Source organism: Saccopteryx leptura, chromosome 10, assembly GCF_036850995.1.
Source record: "Saccopteryx leptura isolate mSacLep1 chromosome 10, mSacLep1_pri_phased_curated, whole genome shotgun sequence".
NCBI lineage: Eukaryota > Metazoa > Chordata > Mammalia > Chiroptera > Emballonuridae > Saccopteryx > Saccopteryx leptura.
Window position 1 is genome coordinate 40,163,673 of NC_089512.1, and position 19,660 is coordinate 40,183,332.

Consider the following 19,660-nt stretch of genomic DNA (forward strand, 5'->3'; position numbering starts at 1 on the left):
TGTTTTGGTATCTGTTAACATTGGCTATGCTAATTTTCTGTTTATTCTGTATTTTTCCTATCTGCCTCTGTATTAGAACCTGGGAAATCAGACGAGTGCAAATCTCAGCACATGAGCTAAATATAAAAAATATAAAAATGGCCTGACCAGGTGGTGGCGCAGTGGATAGAGCGTCAAACTGGGATGTGGAGTACTCAGGTTAGAGACCCCAAGGTTGCCAGTTTGAGCACGGGCTCATCTGGTTTGAGCAAAGCTCACCAGCTTGGACCCAAGGTCGCTGGCTCAAGCAAGAGGTTACGCGGTCCGCTGAAGGACTGCAGTCAAGGCACATATGAGAAAGCAGTCAATGAACAACTAAGGAGTCGCACACGCAACGAAAAACTAATGATCGATGCTTTTCATCTCTCCGTTCCTGTCTGTCTGTCCCTGTCTATCCCTCTCTCTGACTCTAAAAAAAAAATAAAAATATATATATATATATAAAAAGGGGGCATATGTGGGAGACGGGCCTTGGGCTGGTGGGGTTGTTGTAGCCTAAGGCTTGGTTTGGGAGTAAGCCTTTCCCACTCTTTTAATACTAAGATCTTTTCAACACTAAGCTTTTCTCCACACCCTTGACTGTTGCATGATGTGGAGTGGTGCACTTTAATGAGGAATCCAATTTGTGCCTCAGATTAGTGGCTTTGTATCAGAGATTTCCTTATTTGTATACTGGCTTAAAGGCTTTAATTGTCTATGGTATATAATAAAGCAAAAACCGGGAGCTCTCTCTCTCTGATGTTGCCATCAGCATTGAAGAGGCCTCCCAATCCCATCCTCTTTAAAAAAAAAAAAGTCTGAGGAAAGTCTTAGAGAGCTCTGTGACAACATGAAGAGAAATAATATCTGCATCATAGGGGTTCCTGAAAAAGAAGAGAAAGATCAAGGGATAGAGACTTTGTTCAATCATATCATAGCTGAAAACTTCCCTAAATTAATGCAGGAGAAACTCTCACAAGTTCAAGAAGCACAGAGAATTCCATTAAAGAGAAACCTAAAGAAACCTACACCAAGACATATCATAATAAAAATACCAAAGCTAAGTGATAAAGAGAAAATATTAAAAGCTGCAAGAGAAAAAAAAAGCTATCACCTACAATGGAGCCCCCATAAGGATGACATCCGACTTCTCAACAGAAACACTTGAGGCCAGAAGGGAACGGCAAGAAATATTCAAAGTAATGCAGAACAAGAACCTACAACCAAGACTACTTTATCCAGCAAGGCTATCATTTAAAATTGAAGGAGAAGAAAAAAAAAAAAATAATTGAAGGAGAAATAAAAAGCTTCCCAGACAAAAAAAAACAAAACTCAAGGAATTCACTACAACCAAACCAATGCTGCAGGAAATGTTAAGGGGCCTGTTGTAAACAGATCAAAGTAGAAAAAGAATATAGCAAAAGAGGAATGCAGCTTTAAAGAATAAAATGGCGGCCCTGGCCGGTTGGCTCAGTGGTAAAGCGTCAGCCTGGTGTGCAGGAGTCCCGGGTTCGATTCCTGGCCAGGGCACACAGGAAAAGCATCCATCTGCTTCTCCACCCCTCCTCCTCTACTTCCTCTCTCTCTCTTCTCCTCCTGCAGCCAAGGCTCCATTGGAGCAAAATTGGCCCGGGCGCTGAGAAGGGCTCTATGGCCTCTGCCTCAGGTGCTAGAATGGCTCTGGATGCAACAGAGCAACGGCCCAGATGGGCGGAACATCGCCCCCTGGTGGGCATGCTGGGTGGATCCTGGTCGGGCGCATGCGGAAGTCTGACTGCCTCCCCGTTTCCAACTTCAGAAAAAGAAAAAAAAAGAATAAAATGGCAATAAACAAGTACATATCAGTAATAACCTTAAATGTAAATGGATTAAATGATCCAATCAAAAGACATAGGGTAGCTGCGTGGATAAGAAAACAGGACCTGTACATATGCTGTCTACAAGAGACACACCTTAAAACAAAAGATGCACATAGACTGAAGGTAAAAGGATGGAAAACATTTCATGCAAATGAAAATGAAAAAAAAGCTAGGGTAGCAATAGTTATATCAGACAAAATGGACTTTAAAACAAAGGATATAGTAAGAGATAAAGAAGGCCACTACATAATGATAAAGGGAGTAATCCAACAGGAAGATATAACTATTATAAATATCTATGAACCTAATATAGGAGCACCTAAATATATAAAGCAGACTTTGATGGATATAAAGGGTGAGATCAACAGCAATACTATAATAGTAGGGTATTTTAATACCCCACTAACATCACTAGATAGATCCTCAAGAAAGAAAATTAACAAACATCAGACTTAAAGGACATACTAGATCAACTTGATTTGATATCTTCAGAACCTTTCACCCTAAAGCAGCAGAATATACATTCTTTTCAAGTGCTCAACCTTTTTTTTTTTTTAATTAAGAAAGAGGTGGGAGGGAGGGAGGCAGAGACAGATTCCTATATTCAATCCAATGGGGATCCACCTGTCAAGCCCCCAACAGAGTGATGCTCTCTCCACCTGGAGCCACTGCTCTGTTGCTCGGCAACCAAGCTATTTTAGCGTCCAAGATCAGGCCACAGAGCCATCCTCAGTGCCCAGGCCGAAATTGCTAAACCACTTGAGCCATGGTTGTGGGAGAGAAAGAATGAAGGAGAGAGAGAGAGATAAAGAGAGAAGAGAGAGAGAGAGAGAGCGAGCAGGGGGAGGGGTGGAGAAACAGATGGTTGTTTCTCCTGTGTGTCCTGACTGAGAAATGAACCCAGGACTTCTACATGCTGGCTGACACTCTACTGCTGAGCCAACCAGCCAGGGCTTGATTCATCTTTAATTAACTTTGGGAATGTCAGTGTAATGGCAGAGTGAGAGATATCCTTGATCTCTCCCATTGCAATTTCAAGAAACAAAACAGCTATAAGGCAGCAGAAGAACCCCTGCTGGGCCTACAGGCTTGCCTGAAGAGATCTGCACATCAATTAACTAAAGGTGGGAAGGGTTGAGGAGGGGGCTCTGGAGAGGAGAGAAACCCAGACTGTCTGGGTTTTGTCCGCTGGGGCTCCAGAGAAGGAAGAAACTGAAGTGACTAAGTCTTATTCTGCCAAGAGGAGTGAAAAGACTTGGAGAGATACTAAATCATAATGGTGGTAGAACAAGGGGTCACTGCCAGCTTTCCTGTGGTCTGCTGGCAGCCCGTACTTGGGACAGAAATGGAGAAAAACAAAGTGCAATGCCCAAACTCCCAGAATACTATTATCTATCGAAGTTATCCTTCAAATATGAAGGAGAAATAAAAACTTTTACAGACATACAGAAGTTGAAGGAATAGATCACCTGAAAATCCCCACTGCAGAAAATACTCAAGGGCATTATCCTACCAATACAAAGAACAAAACAAAAGTAAAAGCTCCAACAAGGTTACAATATAAACAAGGATAATCTGTGACAAAACTATAAAAGAGGAGAGAATAAAGATCTGTAGTAGCAAAGGAAGATGGAGTGCAGAAGCACTCATAAGACAAATGATATAGAAAAAGAAGCTCATCTTCACTAGCTATTAAAAGAAATGCAAACTGAAACTACAATAAGATACCACCTCACTCCTGTTATATTGGCTATTATCAACAAGACAGATAATAACAAGTGTTGGAGAGGCTGCACTTTGCAAATTATTTAAAGAAAATAAATATAATTTTCTTTAAATCATTATGCAGTGTGGTCTCTTGATCAGAAGCATAAAATCAACCAGGAGAGCTTGTTAGAAATGCAGCATCTCAGGCCCCAACCCAGAGCTAGTAAATCAAAACTGGCATTTTAACAGATCCCCACATAATCTGTACACAAATTTAAAACACTGTTCTTAAACACATCCTTTACTCAAACGGAACTCTCCAACTAGTTTTATTTTTACTTTATTCTTTTTCTATTCATTCCCAATTTGCTTAAAATATATTGGCAATTGTACTACTTTTCTGCTCCACTTTGCTCTGACTCCCACTCATTCCAGTGACTAGTTCTTACTTTTCTTTAGTATTAATTTTCAGATAGGCTGCCTGTTTGTCCCTCTATTCCTCATCACTATAGAGTTCCTCCAGCACTTTCAAATTTGAGCAGTTATAGAATCTTTTAACTTTCTCTTCTAGGATATTCCAACACAAATCAAAAATACTTTTTCCAAAGTAAAATTAAGAGTCCCAAATTTCTAGATTTTCTTTACAACTCCGTTCCCATTGATTTCTAAGTCAAGGAGCTTATTCATTCAGGGGCTCTTTAGGTTTAGCTTACTACTCTCCACTGTCACAACAGTAGTAGGAAGTACAGTTATAAAAAGCAAAGAAAATTTTCGTGAACAAACCAAAGTTCACTTGTACAAACATTCTAGTAGACAATATATTCAGAATATTCATTACAAAATTACGGAAGTGATAACTAATAGAAATACTGTTATAAAGCTTATAAAACTATTACTAAAAACATTTACATTGATATTCTCCTTTCTCATTAAATAACAAGTAAAAATTTCAAACCAGAACAAATGGTTGTAACATTTAATAACTTTCACAAACTGTTTAAGTAATGTAATTTAAAAGCTATGGAAAAATTTTCAAGAAAAACACAAAGCAACAATAATTATGCGATACTGCAATACTGTTAATAGTTTAAAAACTGCTAGTCTATATACAGTATTGAACCACACCTGCATACATATTCCAATAAAAGGCAGATAAATTACCGATTCCATATCAGGCAATCCATGGAGGAAATCTGGTAAGAAACAGGTTTATTTTCATTTAATTGAAAAATATCAATTTGAGACAATATAGGGGTTGGCCCTATGGGGTGGCCAGAAAGCCAGATTAAGACCAGGTGGCTGGAAGTATAAACTGACCACAAAAAGATCATCCTCCTCAAAAACAGCCAAACAAACAAACAAAAAATAAAAACAAAACAAAAGCAGAATTTTATCTCCTTTCTAACTGCTTACTTTTCCTAGTCTGACATGGAAAATTCCACAAACCTGTCTTTTTCAAAAAGCCTGTTTTTTCTTGTAAGCCTGCTTTATCCCCAGCATATAAAAGCATCTAAGCAGAGACATTCCCTACCTGGCCGCCACCATGCTGTTAGAGAACCTTCCTTTCCTCTGTGCTTGTTTCCCTTGTGCTCAAGCATAAGCTTAATAAAATGACTCAAAATTTCAGTGGGGTTTCTTGATTTTACCTTGGGAAACCCAAGAACCCAAATGCTGGTACAAATTAATTACAATAAATTAAATGAAAATTTTATTTAAGATGTAATGTAAAACAAAATAGTATCTTAAAAATTTACCTCACTTTCAAGAAAGAAAAGAACCAGCATCCTAATGAGATTCCCATTTGGACTGTTCCTTCCCCTCCTCTTTGCTAATGCTTCTTCTGCTTGTGGGTCGTGTCTGCTAAATAGCCTGGAAAAAAGTAACAAAACAAGAGCATTACAAATTTATATGGATATAAATTTTAGTCTTTTCCTTCACTGTATAAATTATTTCAGTGTTAAAAAAATAACAGAGATCAGGCTACTGATTTATTTCAATACAAATAGGTAACTGATGTTTTTATAGATAAAAAAAACTTAGATCTGAAATTTTTTTTTTCAGAGAGAGAGACAGAGAGAGGGATAGATAGGGACAGACAGACAGGAATGAAGAGAGATGAGAAGCATCAATCATCAGTTTTTCGTTGCGACACCTTAGTTGTTCATTAATTGCTTCCTAGTATGTGCCTTGATTGCGGGCCTTCAGCAGACTGAGTAACCCCTTGATCGAGCCAGCGACCTTGGGTCCAAGCTCGTGAGCTTTTGCTCAAACCAGATGAGCCCGCACTCATGCTGGCAACCTCGGGGTCTCAAACCTGGGTCCTCCGCATCCCAGTCTGACGCTCTATCCACTGTGCCACCGTCTGGTCAGACAGATCTGAAAATTTCATATATATAGTTCAACCATATATAAAGTATAAAAAGGGCCCTGGATGGTTGGCTCAGTGGTAGAGCGTCAGCCTGGCGTGGAGTCCCGGGTTCGATTCCTGGCCAGGACACACAGGAGAAGCACCCATCTGCTTCTCCACCCCTCCTCCTCTCCTTCCTCTCTGTCTCTCTCTTCCCCTCCTGCAGCAAGGACTCCACTGGAGCAAAGTTGGCCCAGGCGCTGGGGGTGGCTCTATGGCCTCTGCCTCAGGCTCTAGAATGGCTCTGGTTGCAACAGAGCATCGCCCCCTGGTAGGCATGCCGGGTGGATCCTGGTCGGGCACATGCGGGAGTCTGACTGCCTCCCCGTTTCCAACTTCAGAAAAATACAAAAAAGAAAAAAGAAAAAAATAGTATAATAGGAAGTTTTACTGAGGACTAATTAATGTTCAAATACTTATGAAAATATAAACATTTTATATGATAAATACTATCAAGTATATAATTTTAAAGAGTTCTAGTTCCTTAAATTCATTCTTTAAATCAAGATTATTTCTTACACTCTTTTGTGCTCATTAGACTATTATTACCTAAAGACAGTACTCACTAGCTCAATGGTATTGAGTAAAATGACATAAACATTAAATTTATAAAAATACCATTTAGCTACAAAACTTCTAAAATATGGCAAAGAAATAAACCTGAAAACATTTATTTGCTAAACAGATTTATTCTAACAAAACCTAAAGACCGATAAAGGTGATTTATTCCCAAGTATTATTCCAGGTTTTAAAAAGGATGTAAAATTAACAAAGAGAAATTCCTTGTTTTCACTGGGCTATCACTCATGTGAATGAAGATAAACAGTAAATAAATATATAATATCTCGCACTGGCTGGATAGGTCGGAGTATCATCCCAAAGTGCAGAGGTTGCCAGTTTGATCCCTGGTCAGGACATATACAGGAACAGATTGATGTTCCTGTCTTTCTCTAAAGTCACTTAATAAACATTAAAAATAAATAAGTAAATATAGCTCACTTGTTATAAGAAAAAAAACTAAGGGTGGGGACACAGAATGTGCTAATTTAGATATGAACATCACAATAGGCCTACCAAAATTGAGACTGAATAGCTGAATGAAGAAGGAATAATTTCCATCTGTCATAAAAACACACCAATATCAAGCAGAAAGTAAGTACTAAGAAGTTGAATTTGATAGGGAGGGCATATGGAAGGAGGAGAAGACTAGAGTATTAACTTGAAGTATATCAGCATATCTATCAAACTGGTTTAAGAAAGTTTTCTTTACATGAATGGCTTTCAGAAGGAGGAAAAATGAAAAATATGAGCGTCTTTTATAACTAAAATTTACAAGTTTGGGTAACTGCACTCACTGTATATAAATGATACTTAGAAATTAGCTTAGTATTTCAAATATTAAAATGTAGAATTTTTGATGGCATATTAAAATATGCATTTTAGATATGTTTTGTTATTTTTTAAATTCATAAACAAGACTACGAAACAACCATGAGCATATGCACATGGTAAGCATTTTAAAAAAATCATAGAATTGCTGGGGCTACTTTATAGCTTACTTGTTAAGATTTTAAAAGATCACAATACTAAATCATAAAAGAATGCTCAAAAAATGATTAAAAATCAAAGGTTCTCAAACCTTTGATCTCCATCCAGGTCAGGGGCATAAAACAAGCTTATAAAGTGAAGCCTTTTCTGAATAGAAATTGGAATCATTTTTACAAAGATATAAAAATAGCAAAGGCTTACATGTGGCCTTTTATGAAAAATATTCCAGTTTAAAAATTTTTAGCAAGTATTTCAAACTTAGAGAAATCAACACATATAAAAAATCCTTATGAGTTAAGTGCTGCCAGTTTATGACCTCTATTCCATAGAGAATCAACCTCTTTAGTTTACTTTTTCTTTTAAACTACAGAAGAAATAAAATATTCCTAAAAAACACAAAGCTGCCTGACCTGCGGTGGTGCAGTGGATAAGGCATCGACCTGGAATGCTGAGGTCATTGGTTCAAAACCCTAAGCTTGACCAGTTAAGGCACATATGAGAAGCAACTACTAGATGTTTCCAGCTTCCCAACCCTATTTCTCTCTCTTTCTCTCTCTCTCTCTCTCTCTCTCTCTCTCTCTCTCTCTCAAAAAAATATTTATTGATGAGAGACAGATATATTTGTTGTTTCACCCATTTATGCATTCACTGGTTGATTCTTGTATGTGTCCCAACCAGGGATTGAACCCACAACCTTCGTATAGCAGGTGTTCTTTTTTTTCTTTTTTTTGGTATTTTTCTGAAGTTGGAAAGGGGGAGGCAGTCAGACAGACTCCCGCATGTGCCCTACTGGGATCCACCAGGCATGCCCACCAGGGGGCGATGCTCTGCCCATCTGGGGCATTGCTCTGTTGCAACCAGAGCCATTCTAGCACCTGAGACAGAGGCCACAGAGCCATCCTCAGCGCCCGGCCAACTTTGCTCCAATGGAGCCTCTGCTGCGGGAGGGGAAGAGAGAGACAGAGAGGAAGGAGAGGGGGAGGGGTGGAGAAGCAGATGGGCGCCTCTCCTGTGTGCCCTGGCTGGGAATCGAACCCGGAACTCCTGCACGCCAGGCCAACACTCTACCACTGAGCCAACCAGCCAGGGCCATAGCAGGTGTTCTAAGGGTGATATTTTGCTTTTCAATTAAACTAAAACTGTACATACATTTTTCTGCGTTGCTATGGATTACTAATTAAAATAATCCTCATCCGAAAAGAAAGAAAAAACAACATGAAAAATTGGGCATTTTGAAGGTAATTATAGATTACAAATGTTGAGAAGGTAAGATGAGAGATCAGAATTTTTAAACAGAAAAAACACTGGTGTAAAATAAAATATTAATTATACTGTGGAACAATTTTTTTTTCATTTTCTGTTGCATGAGGTTTTAGAACTGTTTCTATATATTTCTGCATCGCTGATTCCAAATATGAAATCCGTTTTTTGGTGCATGTTCTAGTTTTTATGCAATTTTAATTTCTTTTTGTTACAGTTAATGGCATGCATTGGTTTTTAAATTGGAGTTAAAGGGCAATGACTCTTAGATTGAACATAACCACAAGGCAATTAATGTTTTAGAAACATCACTTTTACATAATTATAGTTGTTTTTAAATGTAAAAAACTATCTGATAAAAAATATATATCTGAAAAAATGGCATATGATCGCATATCCTAATATTCCTTCAACAATACGACCTATCCCACACTCTGAGACACTCCCGGTTCCAGTTTTTTTTTCTTTTCTTTTTTTTTTAATAAATATATTTTTATTATAATGGGGTGACATCAATAAATTAGGGTACATATATTCAAAGAAAACATTTCCAGGTTATCTTGTCATTTAGTTCTGTTGCATACCCATCACCTAAAGAGAGATCATCCTCCATCACCCTCTATCCAGTTTTCTTTGTACCCCTCCCCCTCCCCCTCCCCCGGTTCCAGTTTTCAATGGTTTTATTTCTTCTAAGAATGAAGAAAATGAACATGGTGATCAAGTGTATTTTGATAAGATGCATGAGGAAATGGTTGTAGAATCTAAAGGGTCTTCTGATGCCAAGTAGTCATTAACCCCTCAGCAGTTTAGCCAACCTGAATTGAATGACTTAGTAAGAAATTTGGGCCTATCAAAGAAAGTAGCCTCCAGGCTTCAAGAAAAGAATGTACTTCACAGGTCAGCTAAAGTATCCCATTTCAGGAAGTGTGAACAAAATTTTTTGGACTTTTTCCCCCGAAGACAAACACTTTGTTTACTGTCATGATATCAGTAGTCTTCTCAGTCAGCTAGGTGTTACCGCTTCCAGTCCAACAGAATGGCGAATATTTCTTGACTGCTCTAAACAGAGTCTGAAATGTGTTCTCCTACACAACGGTAATGTTTATGCCAGGGGTCCCCAAACTTTTTACACAGGGTGCCAGTTCACTGTCCCTCAGACCGTTGGAGGGCCAGACTATAAAAAAAAACTATGAACAAATCCCTATGCACACTGCACATATCTTATTTTAAAGTAAAAAAAAAAAAAAAAAACAGGAAAAAATACAATATTTAAAATAAAGAACAATTTAAATCAACAAACTGACCAGTATTTCAATGGGCACTATGGGCCTGCTTTTGGCTAATGAGATGGTCAATGTGCTCCTCTCACTGACCACCAGTGAAAGAAGTGCCCCTTCGGGAAGTGCGGCGGGAGCAGGATAAATGGCCTCAGGGGGCCGCATGCGGCCTGGGCCGTAGTTTGGGGACCCCTGGTTTATGCAGTGGTTCCAATTGGTTATTCAACTCATCTGCGAGAAGATTATAATGACATAAAAATTGTCCTCGACTTTCTGAAGTATGAGGAGCATAACTGGATCATTTGTGTGGATCTTAAAATGGTAAATTTCCTGCTAGGACAACAAAGAGGTTTCACAAAGTATCCTTGCTTTCTGTGTTTGTGGGACAGCCGAGCTCAGGAGAAACACTGGACACAGAAGGAGTGGCCGAAACATGAAGCTCTGGAAGTAGGGATGCAAAATATTGTGAATGAACCTGTAGTTAATCAAGACAGGATCATTTTTCCCCCACTTCACATCAAACTTGGCTTTTGTTTGAAAAAATGAAGCAGTTTGTTCAGGTTTTGAATAGAGAAAGTGAATGCTTTCAACATATTTCTGCTTTTCCTGCCTTTGTCTTTCGAGAAAATAAAAGCAGGTGTATTTAATGGACCTCAAATTTGAACCCTCATACATGATGAAGAATTTGCCAGGAAGATGAATAAGGAGGAGAAAGCAGCATGGCAGTCTTTTGTGGCAGTTACAAAGAACTTCCTTGGCAACAAAAAAGAAAATTATGAACTTCTGGTTCAAGGGATGCTGTTGGCTTTCCACGACATTGGATGTAGCATGAGCGTTAAGATTCATTTCCTGAAGAGTCACCTTGATAAGTTTCCCGAAAATCATGGAGCTGTTAGTGATGAGCAGACTACTTCTGGAGCATCAAATAAGATTGTCCTCAACAAGTACACAAACACAAGAGCTACAAACACAAATTTTTGCCTGAATAGAATTTAAATAAGTTTTGTGCAAATTTTATGATTAAAATAAGTGTTTTAATATGTTCTATTTTGAAATTGTAGACAAATTCTGATGCAATCATATCTTTTAGTGCATTAGTGTATTTACTGCATTATATAAATTATTATATTTTCACAAAGATGATGCCCAAGAAGACATTCTACTTCATTATGTTAAACTAAATGTTGAAAAATCTTATAATAAAGATGAAAACCTAAAATCTTGAATTGTAAAAAAAGTGTAGCTTACAGAGAAAAACTAATATTAGATTTGAGATCAGCACACTTGAATTAGGTAAGAACAAGTGTTTTTGTGGATGCAACAAAAACTTTGTTCCCCAGTGTTATCCGGGGGAAGATTTTATAAATTTCATGCATTTCCTCCATCTCTATGCACATCCCCAGAGGGGACCCATCCTTTTAAATTTCAGGGAGAAGAGGTATGTGACAAAGAACATTATTCTCAGAAATGTGATTCATTATGTACACAAAGGCTGTGAGGATATTATTCTCCCTAGAATCTGCCACTTCTAGCACTGTTTTCAGTAACTACTACTCTCTACTCTCTATTACTAACTCTAAACAATAACAAAACAAAATATGAAAGTGGAACCTGATAATTAGCTTACTTTTTATGAAGGAATTCTCCAGCTGCCACAGCAACAGGGCGATGTGCTGAGTATACCAAGTGGTAAACATTTTCACAGTCTTCATTGGAAAGAGCTTCTTCACTTCCACTGAAAAAATCAGAAAGTAACATCTGAGTCAAAACAAACATTTATTTTCTGTTATAACTTTTTTTTAGGTTTTATTCATTTTTAGAGATGGGGGAGAGAGAGAGAGAGAGAGAGAGAGAGAGAGAGAGAGAGAGAGAAGGGGGAGGAGGAGCAGGAAGCATCAACTCCCATATGTGCCTTGACTAGGCAAGCCCAGGGTTTCGAACTGGCTACCTCAGCGTTTCAGGTTGACACTTTATCCACTGCACAGCCACAGGCCAGGCTTATTTTATTTTTTAAGATGTTATTTATTCATTTTAGAGAGGAGAGAGAGAGAGAGAGGGAAGGGGAGAAGCAAGAAGCATCAACTCCCATATGTGCCTTGACCAGGGAAGCCCAGGGCTTCAAACTGGCAACCTCAGCATTCCAGGTCGACGCTTTATCCACTGCGCCACCACAGGTCAGGCCTCCATTATAACTTTAAGCTTTGTAAAGTGCATTATAAAAGCTCAATCAAGGACTTAGTTTCATCTTTTTAATCTTATTTTGAAAACATTTTTTCATGTCATTACATACAATTCAGAAAAGAGATAAAACAAGAAAATAACAATTGTCCATAATTGTTCCCATGCATACCCAAAAACACTGACTATTAATGTCTTGGGATATATATTAGCTGACATTAGCTCAAGTTCTTTAAATGCGTGTGAGATTTTTTTGTTGATAGTTACTGGAAGTATATTAGTCTCTGTTTCATTGAGTTAAATTATAATTATAATTAGACTATGGAACTCTTCATAACTGCTTATTTTAAATTATATTTTATTAACATGTTTACAATATAACTTAGCCTTCTTTTTAAATAACATTGATTCAGTAGTCACAACCAACCTTACTAACACAAATTTCCCACCTTTCCATTATGTATTCTTAAAAGTTTGAGCCATTTCTTAGTTTGTGGAATGTGACATTAAGTATTTATTTCCTCACTATTAACATGGTTTAAAATGTCTGATGTGAGCATAGATTAACAATGACTAGATAAAGTATAGAATTCTTGGGCTGTATAGGTTCTTGATAACATAAAGGGTATTAGCTCATTCCCAGGAATTCAATCTTGGAGATGCCTCAGAAACTAGAAGAAAGTTGAGGGATCTGTCAAATACACATAAATTTAGAGTGACCTTTGCCCATGCCCAACTTATACCTCTAAATTACAAGGATGGGAAGAAGGCTAAGGGCCAAGTTTTATCCCTTTCATCCAATTACAAGTTAAACTCATAGGAATAAAAAAAAATGCAATAAGACATCTCAAGAACCTAAGCTCATAAATGAAAAAATCTATACCAAAAAAAGAAAAATTAACAGATAAACAGTAAAGAATTTAAAGATATATAGCAGCATGTTCAGTTTTGACTTTACTTGTTGTTTTGGAAACTATATAACCCAAAAGCCAAAAAAAATAAGGCCAGATTATTTCATGCAAATGCTGTAAGAAACTGGAAGCTAATTTTGTGATCCTAAGCTCATTACTTACCAATATATTATATAAACAGAAATTAGAGGACTGAGCATTAAAATGGGTAGAGAGGATTTATTTCAAGGGAAAGATGTCAGTGTTGTGAAACTCTGAAACCTTCTTTCCAATTCAAACTGGAGTACAAAGTTCCAGAGATCACTATGAAACATTTATAAACATTCCTTACAATTGTTGATGCTTTATCCACTGCGCCACTACAGGTCAGTACATTCCTTACAATTGTGAGCAACTATAGAAAACAGTACTTCTGTAGGGCTTATAAAGGTCTAATGTGAAAAATTGAATGTAGCAGCCCATTGTAGTAGATTAAGAAAAAGAGAGTTACAGAAATAGAGTTATACTATCTCTATCCATAAATGGGTCCATATTTCATGCAGGCTAGATATGAAACACTTAATGGAAGCCAGCATGAATAGTTTTAAAATACATTGCCCAACTAGACTAATTATAGGGCAAGCAACTCCAACAGACAAAATCTGAAAGTGAGGGGCTGAGTAACAAATAACCCACAGGAGGCACTGACCACTCTGGGAAACTGTAGTCGTTTAGAGCAGGGAGGGTTCTCCCAGGAATTCTCAAAAGGACCAATGTATGTACCTGATGAGTATAGGATACCTGACATAGCTGGAGAGCCAGAAATGAACCTTTAAATAAGACAGGTTCTGCTCTTATATCCTGAAATGAAAAGGCAGAAAAGTACCTTAAAAAAAGGTAAGGGAGAAGATATTAAAGGAAAAGTTACTCCTTTCTCAATGAGCAAATACTGAACATAAATAAGCAAGGAAGTAAACAAAATGTTTATCATTAACATTAGAGATCTTAAACTCTAGAACAGTGATTTTCAACTAGTGCAAAAAATTTTAAAACATGCAATATCTGACTATTTAGTCAAGGGTCTCTTTTCCCTTAGAGTGTCAAATAAAAATAAAACAGCAACAAAGACAACAATAGTTACCTTGTAAATCAATCAAAATTATACCTATTTTTCTTTGTCAAATTGGCAAAAATATATTTTTGTGTGTGCTGCAGAATTGTATTTTATGTGTGCCATGAGATAAAAAAGGTTAAAAATTGCTGCTCTATTTATTTTATTTTTATTTTTTATTTATTCATTTTAGAGAGGAGAGACAGAGAGAGAGAGAGAGAGAGAGAGAGGAGAGACAGAGAGAGAGAAGGGGGAGGAGCTGGAAGCATCAACTCCCACATGTGCCTTGACCAGGCAAGCCCAGGGTTTCGAACCGGCGCCTTCAGCATTTCCAGGTCGACGTTTTATCCACTGCGCCACCACAGGTCAAGCAAAAAAAAAATTGCTGCTCTAGATAATTGCAGTGAAACAGGTGGGTGGGTGGAATGTCAGGGTACTTTTTGTTCAAGGGAAAGATATTGACAAGTTACTGATATGCTTATAAAATTTTCAATGAACACATTAACTAGGGGCCTAATATTTTAAAATAGATTTGAAAAGAAAAAAATCTTCATAAATGACAAGAAAGAATTGTATATAAGGATATAATGAATGCTATCAGAAGGTGTAAAAATCATGAACATATAGGTTCTAAAATATATACTATGAAGCACATGAAGCAACAAGTTATAAGTTAACAACAGTATTAGGAGACTTTAACGCATTTCTCCTGAAAATCCAACAGACAAAAATAAGCAAAGGTATAAATAATTTGACTAACACAGTACATAAATGCAAAATAATGAATTTATAAATACACAACATACAATGTTGGGCAAAGCAGGTTCACAGTTGTCCATATAAAAATAATACAGTAATTAATAAATAACTACTCACAACTGTAAACCTACTTTTACCCCAACCTGTAGGATATATGTTGTTCTTGGAAAACTGAACAAAACACTCAAAACACATTCTCAGAAAATACAATAAAATAGACAGCTTAAAAACTGATATATCTAGGCAAAACAAAACACAGTAACAAATAAGCCAAAAGAAGCTAGTTCTTTAAAAATAATAGTAAGATGGACAAATGTGTGGCATGACTGAACAAGAAAAAAAATACATATATAAAAATTAAAGAGGAATTAACAGAATAGCAGTTTTATGAAATACTAATATCATAAACTATAAAATAAATAATCTGAAAACAGTAATAGAACTGACATATTCTTATAGTTTATAAAAAGCCAAAATTAGCACAAGAAGAAACAATTTAGGTAGAGATACAAGATGGCAGCAGAGTTGGTGGAAGCTACACTCACCTCCTCTCAGGATGAAAATGGAATTAAAAGTAAATTATAGAACAATCATCCTGAATAACCAACTGAAGACTAGCTGAAGAAAAGTCTTATAACCAAGGATTTATATTGTAGAATAAGCCATATTCAGACTAGTAGAAAAAATGGAGAAAAGAAAAGGGCTGGCCGTGTTCCCACAGGTGGCAGCTGAGTTTCTGGAGGGATATCTTAGCTGGGGGGTAAGCAGGGTTGATCTCCACAAAAAGCATGGGGTCTGAACCCCAAGCTGAGCTCCCTAGTCCAGAGCACCAGAGTTGTGAAGAGTTACCTACATTATATCTGGTTGTGCAAAGCAGGGTGGTTACTGTCTGCCAGGAAGAGACAGAAGTCCACTAGAGACACAGGCACCTTCTTGAGGGGCCAACACATGAAATGTCAATTCACAGCCACTTACCCTGGGCTCGTACATAGGGAGGGCAAGTAGACTAAAGCCATGTAAAGAGAGTCTGGGATTTGTGACTCTGGGGGAGAGCTGCCAGAGAAAGCTGTCAGGATCTCTGTGCAGAGTCATTCTCCCATGCTGCAGACACCATCTTTTGTGAGTGGAGCACTCTCCTCCACATGGCATCCACCTGGAGGAAAGCAATAGCCACACTCTATGGAGCTTACACCCTGCTAAAGAGTATAGTTAGAGGCTCTTTCACTGAGTCTAACAGACAGCTGGAAGGCAAAGACAGGTGGAGGTGGACCTCAGGGTGCCTTGGGAATTTGCTGACCCAACCCAGGGTCTGGTGATGGTAAAAGCTGGCCCTAGCGTACAGCTTGGTCCTTCCCGCATATACCCAGGCTCAGCAGAGGCAGCCACAAAGAGTGGATCACTTGTAGCTCCAAAGAGATTGCCAAGCACTGGTCACAGATTGTGTTTAACATTGGCCTGCACCAGTGTTCCTCCCAAGATGCCCAGCATCAACACACCTAGAGACCAGCTTCAGACAACATCAGAAGAGGATCCAATTAGCTTCACAAGCAGCATATCTAAAGGGAGATCTTGGCAGGCACCAAACCCTGCTATAGTAAATTCTGCTTTGTGTGGTCAGCTACTGTACAACAGCTCGAACGCAATGGTTGGGGTTAAACCTCACAAGCAGCCAGCCCAATAGCAATCAAGACATAATTACAACAGGAGGGCCTACATAACCCACACAAGAAACATTCCTGGAGGCCCAGGTCAGTTGATCAAGGAGACTGTGCAACTGGGTCCCAAACGACAATTAAATACATAAAAACAAATATACAAAAAAAGCAGCCAAAATGGGAAGACAAAAAAACATGCTCCAAAGGAAAAGAACAAGAGAAATAAACAGAAAAAGAGCTAAATAAAATGGAGGTAAGCAACTTACCTGATATAGAATTCTAAAAAAATATTTATAAGAATGTTCAAGGAACTTAGAATTTCAACAAAGAGATAGCAAGCATAGAAAAAAGATACAGAAACCTCAAAAAAGAACAAGTCAGAAATGAAGACTACAATATCTGAAAGGAAGAACAGAATAAAAGGAATAAACAATAGGTTGGATGAAGCAGAGAACGGAATCAGCAATATGGAAGACAAGGTAGGAAAAAATTACAACCATCATTCAGAGCAGCAAAAAAGAAAAAAATATGAGAAAGAGTAAGGATAATTTAAGAGACATCTGGGACAACACAAAGCATAACAACATCCATATCATAGGGGAACTGGAAGGAGAAGCAAGAGAGCAAGAATTGACAACATATTTGGAGAAATAATGAATGAAAATTTCCCTACCTGGTGAAAGAAAAAGACACAGAAGTCAGGAAGTATAGAGTCCCAAAGAAGTTGAACTCAAACAGGCCCACATCAAGATATATCATAATTAAAATGGCAAAGGTTAAAGACAGAGAGAGAACCATAAAAGTAGCAAGAAAGACAGTTATACTTACCTACAAGGAAGCTCCTATAAGACTCATCTGATTTCTCAACAAAATCATTTCAGGCCAGAAGGGATTGGCATAAAATATTCAAAGTGATAAAAAGCAAGAACTCATAACCAAGACTCTTTTACCCAGCAAGACTATCATTTAAAATTAAAGGAAAAATAAAAAGCTTTTCAGATAAGTAAAGGCTAAAGGAGTTTGTTATCACCAACCCAGTATTATAGCAATGTTAAAGGGTCTTCTTTAAGAAGGACATAAAGGAAAAAAAAATACAGAGGAACATAGTTATAAAGAATAAAATGGCAATAAATGCATACCTATCAATAATCATTTTAAAAGAAAATGATTTCAACACTTCAATCAAAAGACACAGGGTAGCTGAGTAAATATAACACTCATATATTTGTTGTCTATAGGGGACCCACCTCAGAATGAAAAATACACACAGATTAAAAGAGATGGAAAATAATATTTCATGCAAATGTAAAGAAAAAGAAAGTTGGGGCAGCAATACTTAGATCTGACAAAATAGACTTTAAGACAAAGGCTATACTAATAGACAAAGAAGGATACTACTTTATCATTATAAAGTAAGTAATCCCAACAAGAGTTAATATAATCCTTGTAAACATTTATGCATCCAACACACAAAAATCTAAATATGTAAAACAAATCTTGATGAACATAAAAAGAGAGATTGACAGTAATACAGTCATTCATAGTAAGAGATTTTAACACCCTATTGGCATCAATGGACAGATTTTACAGACAGAACATCAACAAGGAAACAGGACCTTAAATGACAAACTAGATTAGATGAATTTTTATTGATAGCTTCAGGGTATTTTACCCCAAAGCAACAGAATATATATTCTTTTCAAGTGCCCAATGAACATTTTCTATAATATACCACGTTAGGACACAAAACAAATCTCAATAAATTTTAAAAAATTGAAATCATATTGAGCATTTCCTGACCATAATGGTACACTGAAAAACAAAGATATGGAGGCTAAATAACATATCACTAAACAATAAATGTATTAACAATGAGATCAAGAAAAATATCAAAAGGTATTTTGAAACAAATGAAAATGAGATAGCAACAGCCCTAAAACTATGGAACACAGCAAACGCAGCCCTAAGAGCAAATTCATAGCATTACAGGCCTACTTCAAAAAGAGAAATTCTAAAATAAAAAAATCTAACTTCACATTTAAAGGAAGTAGAAAAAGAACAACAAAAAATAAAGCCCAAAGTGAGTAGAAGAAATAAAATAAGAAAGATCAGGCCCTGGCCGGTAGTAGCTCAGTTGGTTAAAGTGTCATTTCAACATGATAGGCTGTGGGTTTGAACCCTGGTCAGGGAACACAGAAAAATCAATCAATGATGGCATAAATAAGTGGAAAAACAAATCTATGTTTCTCTCTCCCCTTTCCTCTCTATCTAAAAAAGTCTATTAAAAAAAACGATCAGAGCAGAAATAAACAAAATAAAGTCTAAAAAACAATACAAAAGATCAATAAAACCAAGTGCTGGTTTCTTGAAAAGATAAACAAGACTGATAAAACTTTAACCAGACTCATCAAGAAAAAAAAAGAACCCCCAAAAAATCAGAATAAATGAGAAGTAACAACAACTGACATCAAAGAAATACCAAGGATTATAAGAAATATTTCAAACTATTATAGGCCAACAAATTGGATAATCTGGATGAAATGGATAAATTCCTAGAAATATACAATCTTCCCAAGCTGAATGAGGATATTCAGAAACTAAATAGACAGATTACAATTCATGAAATTAAAGGAATGATAAAAAAAACTGCAACAAAAGTCCTGGACCAAATTACTTCATAGGTGAATTTTACCAAACATGCAAATAACTAATACCTATTTCTCAAGCTATTCCAAAATATTTAAGAGGGTAGACTCCCAAGCTCATTCTACCATGCCAGCATTATACTAATTCCAAAACCAGATAAAGACACTACACAGAAAGAATAGACCATTATCCCTGATTATCATAGATACTAAAATCTTCAACATAATATTAGCAAATCGAATCCAGCAACAAATTAAAAAGATCATGCAGCCTGATCGAGTGAGATTTATTCCAGGGATGAAAGGTTGATACAATATCTGCAAATCAGTAAACGTGATACATCAC

At 37.0% G+C, this 19,660-nt stretch overlaps 1 protein-coding gene across 2 annotated transcripts in view; it reads right to left on the reverse strand.

The window, feature by feature from the left end:
* The window catches only part of STAG1 (STAG1 cohesin complex component), a 475,156-nt gene that overhangs the window by 125,205 nt on the left and 330,291 nt on the right, over positions 1-19,660 (reverse strand). For both annotated transcript variants that reach the window (XM_066352127.1, XM_066352126.1), the window contains 2 exons: positions 11,704-11,811; positions 5,339-5,453 (listed from right to left, as the gene is read on the reverse strand). In XM_066352127.1, coding sequence (XP_066208224.1) covers positions 5,339-5,453; positions 11,704-11,811 — 223 coding nt within the window. The remainder of the gene's footprint in view (positions 1-5,338; positions 5,454-11,703; positions 11,812-19,660) is intronic.